Genomic DNA, 17,962 nt, shown 5'->3' with positions numbered 1-17,962 from the left:
AATTATTGAGTATAAAATTTCTAATTAATATAGTAATTTAATAGAAAAAACTGAAAATATAACTACAGCATCTAGAAAATAGGAAATATGACCAATCTCACTGACATTAGAATTTAGTTTTCTTAGTTTCTGTTTTTAAAACATTTCCCAAATCTAATAGTTTTATGTAATTAACAACAATCTAAGGTATATATATTAAATTTATCCATCAAAATTAGCAAATGAGAATCTGGGGAATAATAGAAGACTAATATCCATTGCTCTATTTTATTCCAATTATAGATTTAGGCTATTTCTAAGATAGCTTCCTGGTTTAGTAACACAGACATAAATATAACTTCAAATGATGCCCGTGTACTTTATTTATTGAGAATCTTTTATTCTGGTAGTGTCTCAAAGCTTTAATAATAATATATGATGGATACATCTAAGGGTTTGCATTTATTTTATAGTCTCTTCTAGAGGCATGAGTTTGAGTCCAATTTTTTTTTACAAAGTCTTGAAAACGCCCTATATTTATCAGTGTAAAAGTCATAAGCCTTACAGGGCAGTATGGAATACAGCAGAAGAAAAAGAAATTTATAAATTGGTAGTGACTCATGAAGTTTGAAGAGATTCTTGACAGCAAAAGAAATATAGAATAAAGTAGTGTAAATATTTTACATGTAAGCTATCAGTGCTAGAAGCATAAAAACAGTGGAGAGAAAAATTCTTAATACAAAATAACAGTTATTTTGATATATATAATTAATTCTGTCTGTATAGAGTGAGGAAACATGGGAAAGAAATAATTATATAGATTACTTAATTCTCAAAATACAGTTGAATGAAGTAGTTAGAAGCTTAAAATAAACTTCTGTTTCATTTCTGCAGAAGCAAAATGGTTATTTCATAGAGGAAATTACTATGTTCCACATTTTAGAGACTAAATTTCATAAACCAAAATTATTTGAATGGTGCTTGTTTGCCTTGCACATACAAGTAAAAATTTACTCACGTAAGATAATCTCATTCAATACAAACACCAGTATATAGCCAGTACTGTGCTGTTTTATACACTATTACATGTAATCATATTATAGGAACATTGATGTCAAGAAATAAACCTAGATACTTAAATAATTTTAAATATTTTTTTTAGTATCAGAAATTTCAACCATCTATAAAAATAGAAAATATTATAAACAACATGCATTTCAAGATTATTTTAAAAGGAATTGCAGGCAGCTGGTCATTTTTCATATTTAGTTTTGTGAAAAGATAATGACTTAAAAAATATATTTACAATACTATTATTCCACCTAAGTACTAACAACAATTCTTTAATATTGTGAAATATCCAGGGCTCAAATCAGGATCCAAAGTAGTCTGCACATGCCATTTGCTTGGTATGTCTCTTAGGTTCCCCCTTCAATTGGTATTTTTTATCCCTGATATCTATTTGCTAAAGGAACCAAATACCAAAATTCCTTGTGTGTGGTTTCCCATATTCAAGGTTAGACTAATTGCATTGACAGTGCATTTTTTTTTTGTTTCCTGTGTATACTGGACATTGGAAGTTCAACGGAGAGGCACAATTCTATCCAGATTTGATTATATTGCAGAAATACTTAAATGGTATTGTGTCCTTCCAGGAGAAGGTATGTAATGCCTGGAATTCTCCCTTTTAATGATGTTAGCATTATGTATATACATAGGCAGCTACGTATAAGAACTTATTAAAGATTGTGGAACAGTGGTTTTTGAGTTCTATTATTTCCTCTTTATTTATTGGCTGGGGTATTTGTATTGGGAGAAATTTCCACTCATCAAATATTTGGTTACTCTTGGGTATATCTCTTTTAGCAAACATTTCTTTCTCAAGCATCATTTTTACACATTTTTCCTAGTGTGAAATTTGTGTGGTTATTAAGAAAGAAGAACTTGTGAAAGAAATTAAAGTCACACTTTTTAAAATTTTCATTTCTAACGAGCCTTAGAAGAAAATTCTCATGTTTAGATGATGTTAGTTGATAGCTAAGAAAGATGTTATTTTAAATAAATCTCAAGTGATTAGTGAAAGAATGTTATTAACTTTGTACTGGATAGTTGGAGAAAAAGGAGGAAATATAGGTGGTTATCTAGCCCTGAAATGCAATTATTTTAATTTCCATATCTTGAAAAGACTGTAATACCGTGGTAAGTATCTGATAAATTAGATGTAGTACTACTTCTTTTTAAAATCAGTCTGATTTCCTCCTTTGTAAAAAGGAATAAAACTCTCCTGATATTAATTAGCACTACATTGTTATACTGTATCTAATGATTGCATTTTGATATAGTGGATTTTAAAATATACATGTTCAGCATAGTGTTTTGGTTGTAATTTTGCTACCAAATAGCTTTGTGACCTAGAAAAAGTCACTTATCATCTCTGGCTCCCAGTTTTGTAGTATTTTAGATCTCTTAGTTTCCATTGTATTTCTTCTAGAAAGTAGTGGCAATATAGTCTCTCTTATTATTATAATTTGCACATGTCTATAAGAGTAACTTTCATATTTAAAAAATTTTTATTGTGCAGTGTCTATCAATGGCAATGGGTTTGTTTTGTTTTGTTTCATTATAGATTAAATTTGGGGCAGGAGGAACACAAAATATATCTGAGTATGAAGTTGCAGATGTCAGGAACCTCTGTCTCCTTGGAATGTCAGTACTTGCTAAGTTTATTGCTTCTCTATTAAGAAACGACAGTCCCTTATCTATAAATTTGTTTACGGAAAGATGAGTAAATGACACTAGGCTAAAATACCAAAGTTTTCAAAAAAAGCCTACATAATATTAAAATAAAAAGATCCACAATGCTTTAGTATTAGCTCTCTGTGAATAAATTCCAGTAATGTCTTTGCTATTTCCGAAATGTTTTATTGCTAAGTAACTTTTCAGCAAACACTTCTAAAGGCAACTACAAATCCAGTATGTTCTACATTATCCATACATTACAAATACTAATAAAACATATCACCATTTTGTTATGACATAAATCTTAAAATTAGGAGTAGAAATTAAAAGAACAAGGAAAATGTGGCTAGGTCATACAAATTATGAGGTAGGTAAAATTTATCTCATCTCCTCTGAGAATGCCCTCATGCCCTACTTGTAGTGCCTGTACTTCATTTTGAGAAACACTGTTTTAGATTCACCAATTCTTTGCAGAATTATTAGTGATACCTTTCAAATAGACAGACACTTGAATAATTCAGTGAACTAATTAACTAATTGGTGACATAATCAATTAATTATATTTTTACTTTTTAATCATCTGTATTGGAGTTTTCAGAGATAAACCTCGTTAATATAATGCTTAATATTCACTAACTATTCAGCATTCATATGTAAATAGCTCTGGTATTTCTGTTATTATTCACATGATTTTTCTTCAAAAATTACATACATAAATTTTCACATTATTAATATCAGAGTTATTAGCAGTTACAAATTTAATATTATAACTGACCATCTCTGGAAAAAAGTGTGAACAACTATAATGTTACAGTTACAACTTGCTGCCTTTATTATAAAGGTGAAGAAATGTTAATGTCATATCTAAAACTTTTCTCAGGTCAAAGTACCTTTACTTCCTTTCTTTTCATTTTAACTATGAACCGCTAAAATTGTATTTTTAAGATAATTTTCAGTCACTTTTCGGTGGTATGCAGTGTGCACTTTACAATTGACTTATAATTGGACTGTGCTGACAATGGAAAATCTTACAAGTATTGAACATGACATTTATGACAGTATTGCTGTCATCTTGGCTTCTTTTATTGAATATGCAGAGAATTATAATTGGGCTAATAAGCCTGGTAGCCTGGCCGCTTTCCAGTTATATTAACCAGCCTAGTCTAGTATTAGCTGCCTGAACACACACAGAAACAGACATAGAGCTTTTGTTTTCCTTTCTAGTTTATTTTGGTATCTACCCAATAATCTAAGAGTAAAATCATCTACCATCATGTAATGTTTGAGAACTTTCAATAATTCATCTCCATCCCACTGAGAAATGTAAAGATTGCCTTCTCTATTTTTATTTCACTAATTTTTAATAAAAAAGATGAATTTTTGTAAAAGACTAGTTGTATCTGTTAACACATTTGATACTATTGTCTCAAAAATTTCTAAAGCTTTTGGCAATTTTTCTTTGAATTTGTGCTAAAACTATTAAGTGATAACTTTGAATTTTAAGTAAAATTTCTTTTCATGTGAACAATTTAATATACTGATACATTGAAATATTTTCTTTGAAATTGAGTGAAATAATATTTTTGCATAATCTAAAAATAAGTCAGCTTTGTGTAGTCTTAAAAACAACACAAAAGATGAAAATAATTCCTAATGATTAGAATTCTGAAATCTTCTAAAATTCTACCAAGGAATTAAAAACTGAATTTTTAACTGAAAAACAAATATTAAGAAAAGTTAAACGAAACAGCTTGTGGTTTAAAAGATCCAAGGAGGTTGCAGTATAGCAGTCATCTGGAGCACTAGATTCTGTACTTCTGTTTCTCTCCTTTTTTTCTTTTCGCTGGTTTTCTCTTATTTTAGAGCATTTAATATACTTGCATATTTTTATCCAAGCTTTCTCAACACTTCCATCAGCAATATCTAAGGTCTTCATCTTTGTCAGTGGTTTTCTGGATAGAAATATGAAAAAAACCCTGGGAATCTGCCCGTCAGAAACAAAACACCAGTTCGGTATAAAAGGGATATGACACAGGATGTGTATTGCAGCATTGTTATTAGCAGTAAACAAGCAACAACAAGAAAACAAACCTAAAAGCAACCTGATTTTCTATCAATAGGGAAATAGTCCCATACTTCATACACACTATAGAAAAATATACAACTATTAAAATTAGTGAGTTAGAACTCCATGTATTAACCTGGAAGATGAGGGAAAAACAGACTGCAAAGAACTGTGTATAGTATGATCCTGTTTATGGAAACAAAATACACAAAGTATATATGTTATTGTTTTTTATAAGAATAGCAAAATATATTTTTATAACATTAGCAAACTGTTAATATTGATTATTTCAGTAGCAGCCTTTGGAGAAGGATGAGCTATTGGTTTTTTTTTAATCTATGTCACCTCTTATTTTTTGGCATTTGTCAATTTGTAATAAAAATAAGCAAAAAAATAGAAGTATTTAATTCATTAAGTAGGAGCAAAATTTCCTGGTAAATGACTTTTAAAGTTTAAGTTTTAACATTAAATATTTTAGGGACTCTAATGGGTGACAAATTTTGCCATGAATTGTTATATCACAGTAACAATATCACAAAAACAGCTGGTAGTTTAATTTTGGGTCTTTGCTTTTTAAAAGAAAGTTAGTTTACATTATATTCATAACAGTATTGTGAACATTCTCCCTCTCCAACCACTTACCTTCATTTTAAAGCTGTGGAATAAACAGAGTTTGAATGGGTTTTTGTAAGGACTTAAGCAAGGTTTCCTGAAATAATTTTGCTTTTACTTAATATGGTTTTATTTTAAAAAATTTATTATTTAAAAAATATGATGTACATTTTTTATGAGCTAGCAGAAGATAAATACAATAAAAGATAGTGTTTGTGATTGTGGATAAAAATGAAATTCTGTGTGAGTAATCTGGCATGTATCTAGACTTGCTAGAAATTTTTCTTTAGCTCTAAATAACTTGAAAGAAGAAAGTGTAAATTAAAAGTTACCATTTGCAGTTCATAAGCACTCAGTCTAAAATCTAAGTTAAACTTCACTGGAGTCAGTATGCAGGCTAGAGACTGCCTATTTCCCAGTTAGGGGATGGACCACTTCATCTTTGACATCATTTAGAGAATGAAAAAGCACGCCTTCCTCTGTCAATCTTCCTTTTTAAATATTTAAATCAAAATAGAACATATTACTTCAAAATATTTGGGGTATCTAATTATGCATTTTGTCTAGAAGTTTTCCTTTGAGTAAAGAATTCTCCTGTCAGGACTGTTCTAGTTTCCTCATTCAGTTTACTTCTGCCCCAAAGTGTTTACCAATAGATATAATAAACTTAAATTTCTACTTCTTAATGAAAATAATGCCATTCAAAGTAATGGAGTTTTCTAGTTTCATAGCTATGTGATCAACCAAGTACCAAATAACTGAAGTTTAATGAATCATGAAATTTTGATTTGGCTTTATAGACCTGATATTCGCAATCCAGTTGGTGACTCGGTGCCGTAAATCCCAATAGTGTAAGGTAGTATCTTAGAGCACAGATTTTAGGTTCAGACACACCTAGGATCAAATCCCAAATTTGCTTATTTCCAGCTGTCCCATAGTCAGCAAGTAATGTAACTTTTCTAAGTTACAGTTTTCACGTCTGTGAGGCAATAATAACAAAACTTACTTCTTGAGGTGGTTAAGTGGAAGATGTATGGAAAGTACTCAACTCTCTCTGGCATTTAAGTAAGCACTCAGTAAGTGCAAGTGAACGGCCCTTGTGATTTATCCAAACATTATAGATTACATTTGAATTGTTAAATAAAATGAAATATATTTAAACTTTATATTAGTATTTTTAATTGAATTATTAACTAAACTTTAGAGTTAAAAAAGACAAAGAGAAAGAAAGATACACAGTTTTAAAAAAGAATTTTGTGCCTTGTGGTGTTTGGTATTTGCACTCTGTGGCTCCTATCTGTTTTACTCTTTCTTTTTCAAGGACTTTAATCATATACTAACAAAATATAACCAATTGTCATTCTCTTTGTTACAAGTCCTATTCATCTAAAGTGCATTGATGGTGTAATCATAAGAATATCATTTTAGACTTTAACTAATAGTGATAACATATCTCTTTTACTTATTAGAGACTCTGCCTAATAATCTAATGTGTTTGTTCTCTTCTTCTTGTGCAATCTTGGTACCAGCGTCTGCTTCAAAGAATAAAGTTAAAGGTGAGCTATTGTCCATTCTGCATGATTTACCATGATTGTTTTCTGCTTAGTCTTGTGCGTCCTCTCAAATGATAGAGCTAGTTCTGTTCGTGATAATACCAGTTCAGTGTGTAGATATTGTAAATTTCTACAAATACAAATATATATCATTTTAATTATTCAGTTTCTGATATATGTCTGTGTTTCCATGATTATCTGTGAGTTTATTTTCTTGTTTTATTTCCAACTTTATTCCAAGTGGAATAAGGTGCTTTTATGCCTAACATTTTGCCTGTTGACCTTAGTTTCCTTGATAAAATTGTGAACTGGAAAAAAATACAGCATAAAATAAAGCTGATGGAAAGTCTCAAAACTGAACATGCCTTCATAGAATTATGTGAAAAGAAAATTTTATCCTTTATTAAACTCCAGTTTTCTATTTATGGCTTTTTTTATCCGTTTCCTAGTTGTATTAAATTTCATTTGCTAGAATCCTGAAAATACATTTTCATGAGAGAGGATGTGCTTGTCTAATGCCAGAATGTCCCCCTGAAAGAAAAAGACTTTTGGCTTGATGTGTCAAAGTCTTTATGGTTTCTAAAAGAATTCAAACATGTGTGTGTGTGTGTGTGTGTGTGTGTATATATAATGTGTATATATATATGATATCTATGATAGTGTCATAGGTTTATAGTTTATGTGTTTCAATTTCATGTTCTCTAGAACAATCTATATATTTTTTAAATGTTTTCTCCTTATATAGCAAATATATATATATTTTTTTCTCTTTCATTTATTTTTATACAGCAACACTGTAATAACCTTATTGGTCATATATCTGTTATCTTCAGTTGCCTCATCTACAGAGTGTGAAAAACAGTAAATAATTCAAAAGGTTGTTGTGAGAGTTAAGTAAAATATGTAAAACAACAAGTAAACTTCCTGCTGCTACTAGCATTTTAAACAATGCTAGCTTCATTTTGCTTCTCACAAACGGGCCTCTTCTTTGTGGAGAATTTCTGACTCTTCATTATTCAATATTGCCCTGCCTAATATCTTCATCTATGTGCTCAGGAGAAATAACCAGGTGGTTTTGTCTTTCTCCATTTCTCATATTCAGATCTACCACAAGGCCACCCTTCTCTATTATTCCTTCCCCTCCAGCCCTGCCCTCCCCCAGGTTGTAGTTTTACAGCTAGTTTTAACACTATACATAGATTTATGTTTGGAGTGTTAACTGATCCCTATTTATAAGGCTAAGCATTTAGTGTGCAACTACTATTTTCCTAGGAATGTATTTGTTTTATAAAACACTAAAAATATAAAAGATGAGATGGCAAATTTCTTGTTACCCTTTGTTTAATCCTCCACACTTAGCCTAGTCTCTTTTTCAATAAATGTGCTAGAATTAGCCAATTCTTGCCACAGTAATTTTCTGTCTGTGGACAAAAGAAATACACTCATGAAACAATTAAGAAATTACTTGACAATGAGTATATATTTATGAAATATATTTATATAATAAAAGATTATTTTGCAGTTTTAGGAATGAAGAATTAAGAACGATGTACAATATAATGTGTTAATTGTGGGATATAGAACTTGAGTGTAAAGGGAGTTAGCAAGATTTACATATTGAGGTTGGAGTCCTTGTTCTCAGAGAATGCTTTATGTGGCAGGTGGGGCTTGAACTGATTGTTGAAGGATGGGTAGTATATATAGAAGAAAGTAGTACATAGAAAAAGGAATTTGAAAGCATAAGTAAAGGTATAGAAGCAGGAATGAATATAGTTTATTTCATATAGTGAGGGCACCTTTTAAAAGAAGAAGACCTGTGTTTTATGAGAGTGGAGGAAGTTAAATTTGATGATGGAGTGATCGTGAGTCATTACTGCATTCGATTACATAAAACCTCTCATAATAATCACATCTGTGTTCACTTTATAATTCTTGAAAAAACGATGGACAATAATTCAAATTACAATATACAGGTTACAAAGTATTAGTACAGGAAACCAATTCACCACTGAAGGAATCCAGCCGTACATTATATTATAGTTGTCTGCACAGTCACATCAGGACTCAAGCTGGCTAGGATTTTGCGATACAAACATGTTTATGTGTCCGATTTAGGACGCCCACGTTGCCATCCCTGTTGTTCCACACCTATCCATTTTATTTGAATCTCTTTTTTTTCGCTTGTGTAGAAGCCTGCAGGGGGCTTTAGGACACAGTTCACCCTATGCCTGTAGTTTTGCATCTACAAGGTGTTATAGAGATAAGAAATGACACTTTCTAAAATGAACTATGCCTCAAGTAGAAATTGAAATTTTATTTCTAATGACTGAGACAGATGTATATTATGTAGACAATAGAGAGAAGTACCCAATGCTTTTATTGTCCAATTTCTATGTCAAGGCAAATGGTCTTCAAACAGGAAAAAAAAAAAAAAATGTGGGTAAGAGGAAAATAAAACCCAAGATAATATAAGAGCAGATTGCTTAAAAATACTAAATTTCTCCTGGCCCAAATAAAGTACATCCCAGGGAACCCAGGGAAGTTTTGTAGAGGATAACAGCTCATTCATTTATTCTTACGGAATCATGCAAATGTGGGGAACTTCTGCAATATTGGAGAGAGGTATGTGCTGTGATATTTGTTAAGGAGAAAGGATTACATTTGAGAAACCATAGACTGGTAAATTTGACATTACCTTCCCAGTAAAATTATTAAACTCTTAAACAATTTGTGAGTGGTTAGATTAAAAGGATTCTCTAGGAGTTAGTTAGCAGTTACTAGTAATGGCATAGAAAATTACCCTAATTTTCTTCCTCTCTTTTTTAAAAAATATTGATTATTATACCAGTGTCCAAGGGCAATATATAAACATGTACTATTTGAATTTCATCAAATCATTGTAGTAACTCATTCCTTATTTTGTAGAAACTGTCATTCTGAAGTTTGCCAATTATTCTTTAGTTGTCAAATGAAATGGTGGTTCCCCAATCCTCAAATTACTCATTTTTCTGCTGAATATAATGTTTCTTTTGATTTTCCACTTCCCTTGTTTCAGTGTCTCTGTTACAGGTTTCATTTTCTTTTAACTCCTCTTTGCCTCCTTCTTTCCCTCTCCTCTTCTATCTTGTTCTGGAATATAGGTTTCATTCAGGTTAATCTTTGACCCCTAAAGAGATCACTTCTCACAGTGTTGCAGCTCTCCACTTCCTTTTTTGAGAGATGACCTTCACTTCCTACAGAATTTTATAAGCAGCCATTTTGTGCATTATTGAGTACCGACAGCGAACCTCCCTCACCGTTATTGAATGTTAAGAGAAAGACAAATGATTCGATCAAATTCCTCCCCTAGAAACTTAAAACTGAGAAGTGAGAAAGGAGCAACAGGAAGGAGGAGAGATGGGAAATAAATTTTGTTACACTTTGTGGCTGTGAATTTCGTATGTAGACTGAGTAGGAAGATGAATTGAGACTGAGAAATAAGAGAAGAATGAGCAGGAATGTAAAAGACTAAGAGGTTAAGAGAGTGCCCTCATGGTGCTTAAGTCCCTTGTTCTAATAGAAGGTTCTGTTATATCCTTGCCCTTTGGGTCTCTGACACAGCTGTCTTTTCATTAAGCTTTCTAGATAGGTTTCTCTTGCTTGTAATCAAAAAGAGAACTGATTAATATAATTGTTTTCTTTCTCTAAACTTTTCTGAGTTCATTTCAGTTATGACTTTTCTAGACTTGCTCTTACTATTAAGCTCGTATCTGATGTTCCCGGCACCCTGCTGAACATTTCTAACTGAATATTAAAAACCGAAACTCTTATTTTTCTTTGTAAATTTGAGCTCTCAGGGTTTGTTATGTCTTCTCTTGAACAAATGTTTACCTAATTTCTTAGTTTAAAAGATTGGAAATATCTTTAACTCCTCCATCTTAATGGCACCCTAACCAGTCAATTATCAAATTGTCCTAATTTTATGGGAATAAAATTATTGTCCTAATTATGTCCTAATTTTACTATGGGAATAGAAGCATTTCCATGGATCCCTCTTCTTCAAATCACTCATTCCTCAGAGCTTGCCTGGAATAGTTCTAACTTGTCTTCTGATTGAATTCTCAACACTCTACAATCTACCCTACCTTCATATAACACAGTGAATTCATATATCTACACTCTATAATCTATCCTACATTCAGATATCAATAAGATCATCAAAGCTTTGCCACTTAGAGATAGAGAAAAAGGTAACCTAGAGTATTCCTAAAATTTCTTTGTATAAAGTGATTTTATTTCACTCTATTACAAATATATAGACTAAATGTATCTTACTGATAATATTGTTCCAGAATCATACACAATTTCTAAATAGGTTTAATGCAGTAAATTTATTTTTATTGTTCAATCTGATTTGTAGGCTTTATTTTTTATTCAAAATTTGACAACTATAATAGGGATAACATTTTATGCCATTTCTAGAATACCAGCCTTTAGCTATTCCTTTCAATCAGATAATCATAATTTAGTGCTCAAATAAAAATTAACACAATTATTCTGACATTATATAAGAATTTAAAGATAATGCAGGACACTCAGCAGTCTAAACTGAGATATATGTGGTATGAGAAGAATCACTATTTCAGTTAACTGTATTTAAGTAATAGTCATACATAATATTATTAAATAAATTATTTATTTAGGTATAAATATAAAAAGTCTGCTGTTCAACCAAAATATGAAATTTAGTATACCAGGTTTCCCATCACATTACATCTTTTAAAGGTGAATTGAAAGGCACATAAGAGATTGAAATTGAGGCATTGCTTCAAACTATTCTGAGATTTTATCTTAAGTGGGTCACCTATGTTTCAGTTTATACTATATAATATACACTGTATATTAAGAAGCTCCATTCTGTAGTCAGAACTGCATGGATCAAATCCTGGTTTTTCAACTTACTTCATTTGAACACCTGGATAATTTGATTATGTTCACTCAGCATTCAGCTGTAGTGACATTTATATGTGATAATGTATAAAAGGATATTAACCTAAGGGATGGCACATAGTAAACACTCAGTAAATTTTATCTATTATTATTGTTATTATCATCATTACTATTATTTAAATAATGTCTGTAGAAAATAAAACGAAAAACCATGTAGTTAAAGACAAGTCCCAGAACTAAAACTTTTCTGTGAGTATGAACTGTATTTCATCTTCATGGTGGCATTCGTATGTTTACATTTATTCTAACATTAAAATAAACACATACAATTTAATGTGAAGGATCCACTAGATATATGTATTTTTTCTTTCTTCACATTTAAATATTAAAATCCAAAGTGTATAAATAGTATCATTAAAGAATTTCAACTCAATATCAAAAGAAAGAGAAAAATTACAAAAACTGTGTCATATAGAGGTTTATATAATACTTAAAATGTAAAAATTACTTGCTTTTATTATCAGTGAAGAAATTGAGGAATAGGGCTATATATAACTTTTGTGGAACACATCCCTTAACTCCTTTTCTTGAAGCTATGTTTGGATTTTAATTTTAAAAATGTAAGGAATTATTCAAACTCTTGCATAATAGCTATAAAATCTTCATTGAAAATAACTTGAGACAATTATGGGAGCTTATGTTTGTTATCCCACATTAGGCTGATCTGAGGAAATATGTTGGGAATGATAGAAATATGTAAGGAAATTTAAAAGCATGGTGTGTTTCTATAACATATTCACTAAGTGTTCTAGGTGAAAGGCCCTGAGGTGGTACCTTTTAGAAGATTAAGATTGTTTTCTTTTTTTTTTTAATTTATTTTATTGAAGTATAGTTGATTTACAATGTTGTGTTAATTCCCACTGTATAGCAAAGTGATTCAGTTATACATATATATACATTCTTTTTCATATTCTTTTCCATTATGGTTTATGGTTTTCCATTATGGATATTGAATATAGTTCCCTGTGCTATACAGTAGGACCTTGTTGTTTTTTCATTCTATATACAATAGTTTGCATCTGCTAATCTGAAACTCCCAGTCAATTTCTCCCCCACCCCCCTTCCCCCTTGGCAGCCACAAGTCTGTTCTCTATGTCTGAGAGTCTGTTTCTGTCTTGTAGATAAGTTCATTTGTGCCATATTTTAGATTCCACATATAAGTGATATCATATGGTATTTGTCTTTCTCTTTCTTACTTACTTCACTTAGTATGATAATGTCTAGGTTCATCCATGTTGCTGCAAATGGCGTTATTTCATTCTTCTTTATGGCTGAGTAGTATTCCATTTGTGTGTGTGTGTGTGTGTGTGTGTATGTATGTGTGTGTTTGTGTGCACCACATCTTCTTTATCCATTCATCTGTCAGTGGACATTTAGGTTGTTTCCATGTCTTGGCTATTGTAAATAGTTCTGCAATGAACACTGGGGTGCATGTATCTTTTTGAATTAGAGCTTTCTCCAGATATATGCCCAGGAGTGGGATTGCAGGATCATATGGCAACTCTATTTTTAGTTTTTTGAGGAACCTCCATACTATTCTCCATAATGGCTGCACCAGTTTACATTCCCACCAACAGTGTATGAGGGTTTCCTTTTCTCCACACCCTCTCCAACATTTGTTATTTGTGAACTTTTAAATGATGGCCATTCTGACTGGTGTGAGGTGATACCTCTTTGTAGTTTTGATTTGCGTTTCTCTAATGATTAGTGATGTTGAGCATTAAGATTGCTTTCTTAATCCACGTTCTAGTTTATCTCACTTCTCTAGGAAAATTGCTGAAGATGTTGCTATATATGATGGTACAATAATGCTTTAAAAATATAAGTTACTACTGCAACCTTTTTCTAACTTTTAAAAAAGTAGATAACAATAATTATAACAGCTAATATTTCTTGAATGTTTACTATATGCCAGGCATTACACTAAACATTTTATATATGTTTTCTAATTTAGTCCTCATAAAGCTATTTGAGATAGGGACTATTATTATCCTTTTGTACAGTGAGGAAAATGATGCAAAGTGTTAAGAAATTTCTTTAAGTTAACAAAATGAGTAAGAGGCAGGGCAACAATTCCAAGTCTGAGATACTGACTACTGAGTTCAAACTTTTAATCTATTAAAGCCTCTAAAGATACCAGGTTGATCAATGTTAGAATTCATTTAATCTTAATCATTTGTTTAAATGCATTTACCTAGGTCCCATCCACCCAGGTAGGACTGGGGCTAGGTATGGAAGTAAAGTAAAATTGTAATGAGTTGTTATCAGGAACAAATTAATTGGGCCTACATTGTTGAGTATATTGGTGAAAAAAATATTCTCCCAGTACACTTTTGTTGTTTCTCATTCTTTTTTTTTAAATTCTTTTTTCTTCTGGGTTTCTCATTCATTCACCATATGTTAACCTCACTTATTCCTTCCTGGGAAACTGAGGAGGTAATTTGTTTTTCAATCAGATGAGTAATGGTCTAGAAAAGATTTAGGCATAACTAATATAAAATGTTTTACTCAGAAGAGGGTAACAGGGTTAAAAAGTATTTTCATGAAAATTTTACTGTAAGATGAGTCAGTGCGTCAAAATGTAGATAATTTTACTTGTTTTTAAACTGCATCTTCATTTGACCTGGTTTCTGATTTTACTTCTCAGTGTACAGGGATTTTAACTGTATTTGCTCTGTGGAGTATCTCAGTATTTGCTGCTGTGTAACTGTCCCTCTTCATGTGACACATTACAAACTAGTATGGGTCAGGATGGAAAGACAGCTCTAGATACTCTATTTGCAAATCTGAAAGAATATTATTTTTTACCTGATTTAATGAAGCTTCATTTTCCCCTCTCCTTTCTTCTTGAAATGCAAATACAGTCTTGAGCTTTCCTGTGGACATGTGCATAAACATAACTCATTTGCCACCAAAACAGAGTACAGCTTTGTACAGCAATTAGAAATTACTTTAAACATTGCTACTTTAAAGTTTTTTTTGTTTGTTTTTGTTTTTTAATTTTATTCATTTATTTATGGCTGTGTTGAGTCTTCGTTTCTGTGCGAGGGCTTTCTCTAGTTGTGGCAAGCGGGGGCCACTCTTCATCGTGGTGCACGGGCCTCTCACTATCGCGGCCTCTCTTGTTGCGGAGCACAGGCTCCAGACGCGCAGGCTCAGCAATTGTGGCTCACGGGCCTAGTTGCTCCGCGGCATGTGGGATCTTCCCAGACCAGGGCTCGAACCCGTGTCCCCTGCATTGGCAGGCAGATTCTCAACCACTGCGCCACCAGGGAAGCCCTAAACATTGCTACTTTAAGTTTATGTCCTCATTTCGATCATAAATAAATTATTATAGTACGTTTTATTTTATCTAAAGCACATCTCATCCAAAAGGCAGTATCTTCTGGGACTCCATTCATTCAGTTGGTTCATGTCATTCTATTATGTTAATAAAATTGGTATTTACTTATTCTACAGCTCCTGTGTGGAGGTTTAGAGGGGCTGTAATTAAAATACCAAGGTTTGTGGCTTCTTACAGGTTTCTAAACAGAAAAAGTCTATAATAAGGAGAAATACAGTGATCAGTGTGTAACAGTTAGACATTTAGGGGCATTTGCAAACAAGTGCTATAAGGCTAACAGCTAAATTACGCTAAAAATAAATTCAAGTTTATATTTCAAGTCAGATAGAGTGATGGTTATATGTTTTCAATGGAAAAAAATCCTTTGACCTGACAGCGTAATACAACATATTTATCAGTAGCAAAGTATAATGTTAAAGGCTTTGGAGGTTATCAGAGTACCTGAGTTTTAGTATCTATTCTACTACTTATTTCCTCTTCATAGCAGTAAAGTATGGGTAAACATATCAGTACTACCTACATCATAGAGTAATAATGATCGAAAGAATATATGAAAGTACTTTTAAAACAACCAACTAATATCTAGATGTAAATCTTTATTAAATAAATAAGGTACAGTCACAGAGCCAGGAACTTGATATTTAGTAATGAATAAAAGGTGCCCTTGTTCTGAGCCCATGCCAATGATCTATGTGCATGGAAAAAAATTCGGTAATGATATTTCTTTTCTGCTTTATCTTACCAAACATCCTTGGAAAGAGAGTAAACCAAGTATGTTCCTTAATTTGATACATTTTTATTGAATGTCTTTACTGTGCTAAGATATAATGGGGAGAAAAAAAGGTATATATACTCCTTATTTTTTCTTCATGGGGCTTTTACTCATTCACTCATTCATTCATTCATTTATTCATTCCTTCATTCAACATTGTCAGGGATGGCTGCAAATATATCAGTGAAAAAAAAAGTAAGTTATACACTGTAGTGTGTTACAATGTGGTAGGTGTTTTGAAGAAACAATAAAGCAGAAGAGTGAGACAGGAATGCTTGGAAAAGTAGAGAGGTGGTTCTAATTTTGAACAGGGAGATCAGAAAAAGGGGACATTTGAGGAGAGAATTGATGTTGAGGGACCAAGCCGTGTGGATATCTGGGAGAAGCATTCCAAGAGGAATCAGCAAGAGAAAAGGACTTAAGCCAGTAAGATACTTAGCTTATTCAAGGAACATTCAACAGTCCTGTGTGGCTAGCCAAACCTGAGCTTAGAATAGTAGATAAGATAGAAGGTCATAGAGAGAATGAGGACCCAAGTCATAAGGATTTTTGTTTTGCTCCAAGTGAGATGAAAAGCCACTGGAAGTTTGAGCAGAGGAGAGACATGTGCTGATATAATTGTAGCAAGATCAGTATGGATGCTCTGGTGAAAATAGACTGCAGTGATTGCCCTTGGAAAGATTTTTCAAGAAGTCAGGGGACAGATCATAGTAACAGGACTAGAGTCATAGCAATGGAGGTGATTAGAGTGGTCTTTGCAAATTACATCTAGTAGAATTTGCTGACTGAAGTGGGACATGATCTAAAGGATGAAGTGCATGATGATTTTCATGTTTTATTTATTTTTGTTTTTGCCTGAAAAACTGAAAAGACAGATACATTTACAAGATGGAGATGACTTTGGGAGGAACATGGTAAAATAATGGGAATTCAGTTTCAAATATGTGAAGTTGGAGATGCCTCTTCAGCATCCAAGTAAAGAAGACAAGTAGAAATTGGCTATATGAATATGAAATTCAGGAGAAAGTGCTACACCATAGATAAAAGATCTGGAAATTGTTATCTATGGATAGTACTTAAAGCTATAAAATTGGATGAGCTCATCTAAGACATGGGTGTAGTGAGAGTAGAAAACAAAAACCTCAGGACTGAGTTCTCAGGTATTCAACCCTTAAAGAGATCACACACATAATGAGATAAATGCAAGTGATTCAGAGAAGAAGAAAAGAAAATAAATGAAGAAAATATTTTCAAAAAGACAGTGGTGTTCAACTGAGTTAAGTGTTCTTGATCTATGAGAACTGGGAATTTACCATTGGATTTAGCAATGTGGAATCAATGGGAACCTTGGTAATTGCCATTTAGTATAAAATACAGAGATTAATCAAATATTCACCCGAAGGAATGCAAATTCGCTACTGTGAAACAATGGTACAATGGTGTAATGTTATCTGATTGCAGCAACATTTACCCTAGTAAAAGAAGGTTGTGGGGAAGACTTCTTGGAGGAAGTGATGATCAGGAGAGAGCTGAAAAGCTAGTTAGAACTAAGTATACAAAGAAAAAAGGGAAGAACATTCAAAGTCAAGGGAATGACAGCAGGAGACTAAAAGAAAGCCAATTGTAGTTCCTGTGGAGGAATCAATGGGATTCAGGGTCAAAGTGAGAAAGAATATCAAATCAAAAATATCTTTATTAAGACCAATGTCTAGGAGCTTACCTCCTGTGTTTTCTTCCAGGAGTTTTATGGTTTCAGGTCTTACATTCAAGTATTTAATCCATTTTGAGTTGATTTTTGTGTATGGTATAAGACAGGGGTCCAGTTTCATTCTTTTGCATGTAACTGTCCAGTTTTCCCAACACCATTTATTAAAGAGACTGCCCTTTCCCGTTGTATATTCTTGGCTCCT

General features: G+C 32.2%; 1 protein-coding gene across 3 annotated transcripts in view; it reads left to right on the top strand.

Annotated features, from left to right (window-relative positions):
- CADM2 (cell adhesion molecule 2) overlaps positions 1-17,962 on the top strand; it is a 1,037,555-nt gene that overhangs the window by 718,036 nt on the left and 301,557 nt on the right. For 2 of the 3 annotated variants that reach the window (XM_036851521.1, XM_036851518.1), the window contains exon 2: positions 6,925-6,951. The exons of the other annotated variant lie outside the window; for it this stretch is intronic. In XM_036851521.1, coding sequence (XP_036707416.1) covers positions 6,925-6,951 — 27 coding nt within the window. The remainder of the gene's footprint in view (positions 1-6,924; positions 6,952-17,962) is intronic. 3 annotated transcript variants of the gene reach the window in all.

This window comes from Balaenoptera musculus, chromosome 4, assembly GCF_009873245.2.
Source record: "Balaenoptera musculus isolate JJ_BM4_2016_0621 chromosome 4, mBalMus1.pri.v3, whole genome shotgun sequence".
NCBI lineage: Eukaryota > Metazoa > Chordata > Mammalia > Artiodactyla > Balaenopteridae > Balaenoptera > Balaenoptera musculus.
The sequence above is the reverse complement of the archived record's forward strand: the minus strand, read 5'-3'. Positions and strand labels throughout refer to the sequence as shown.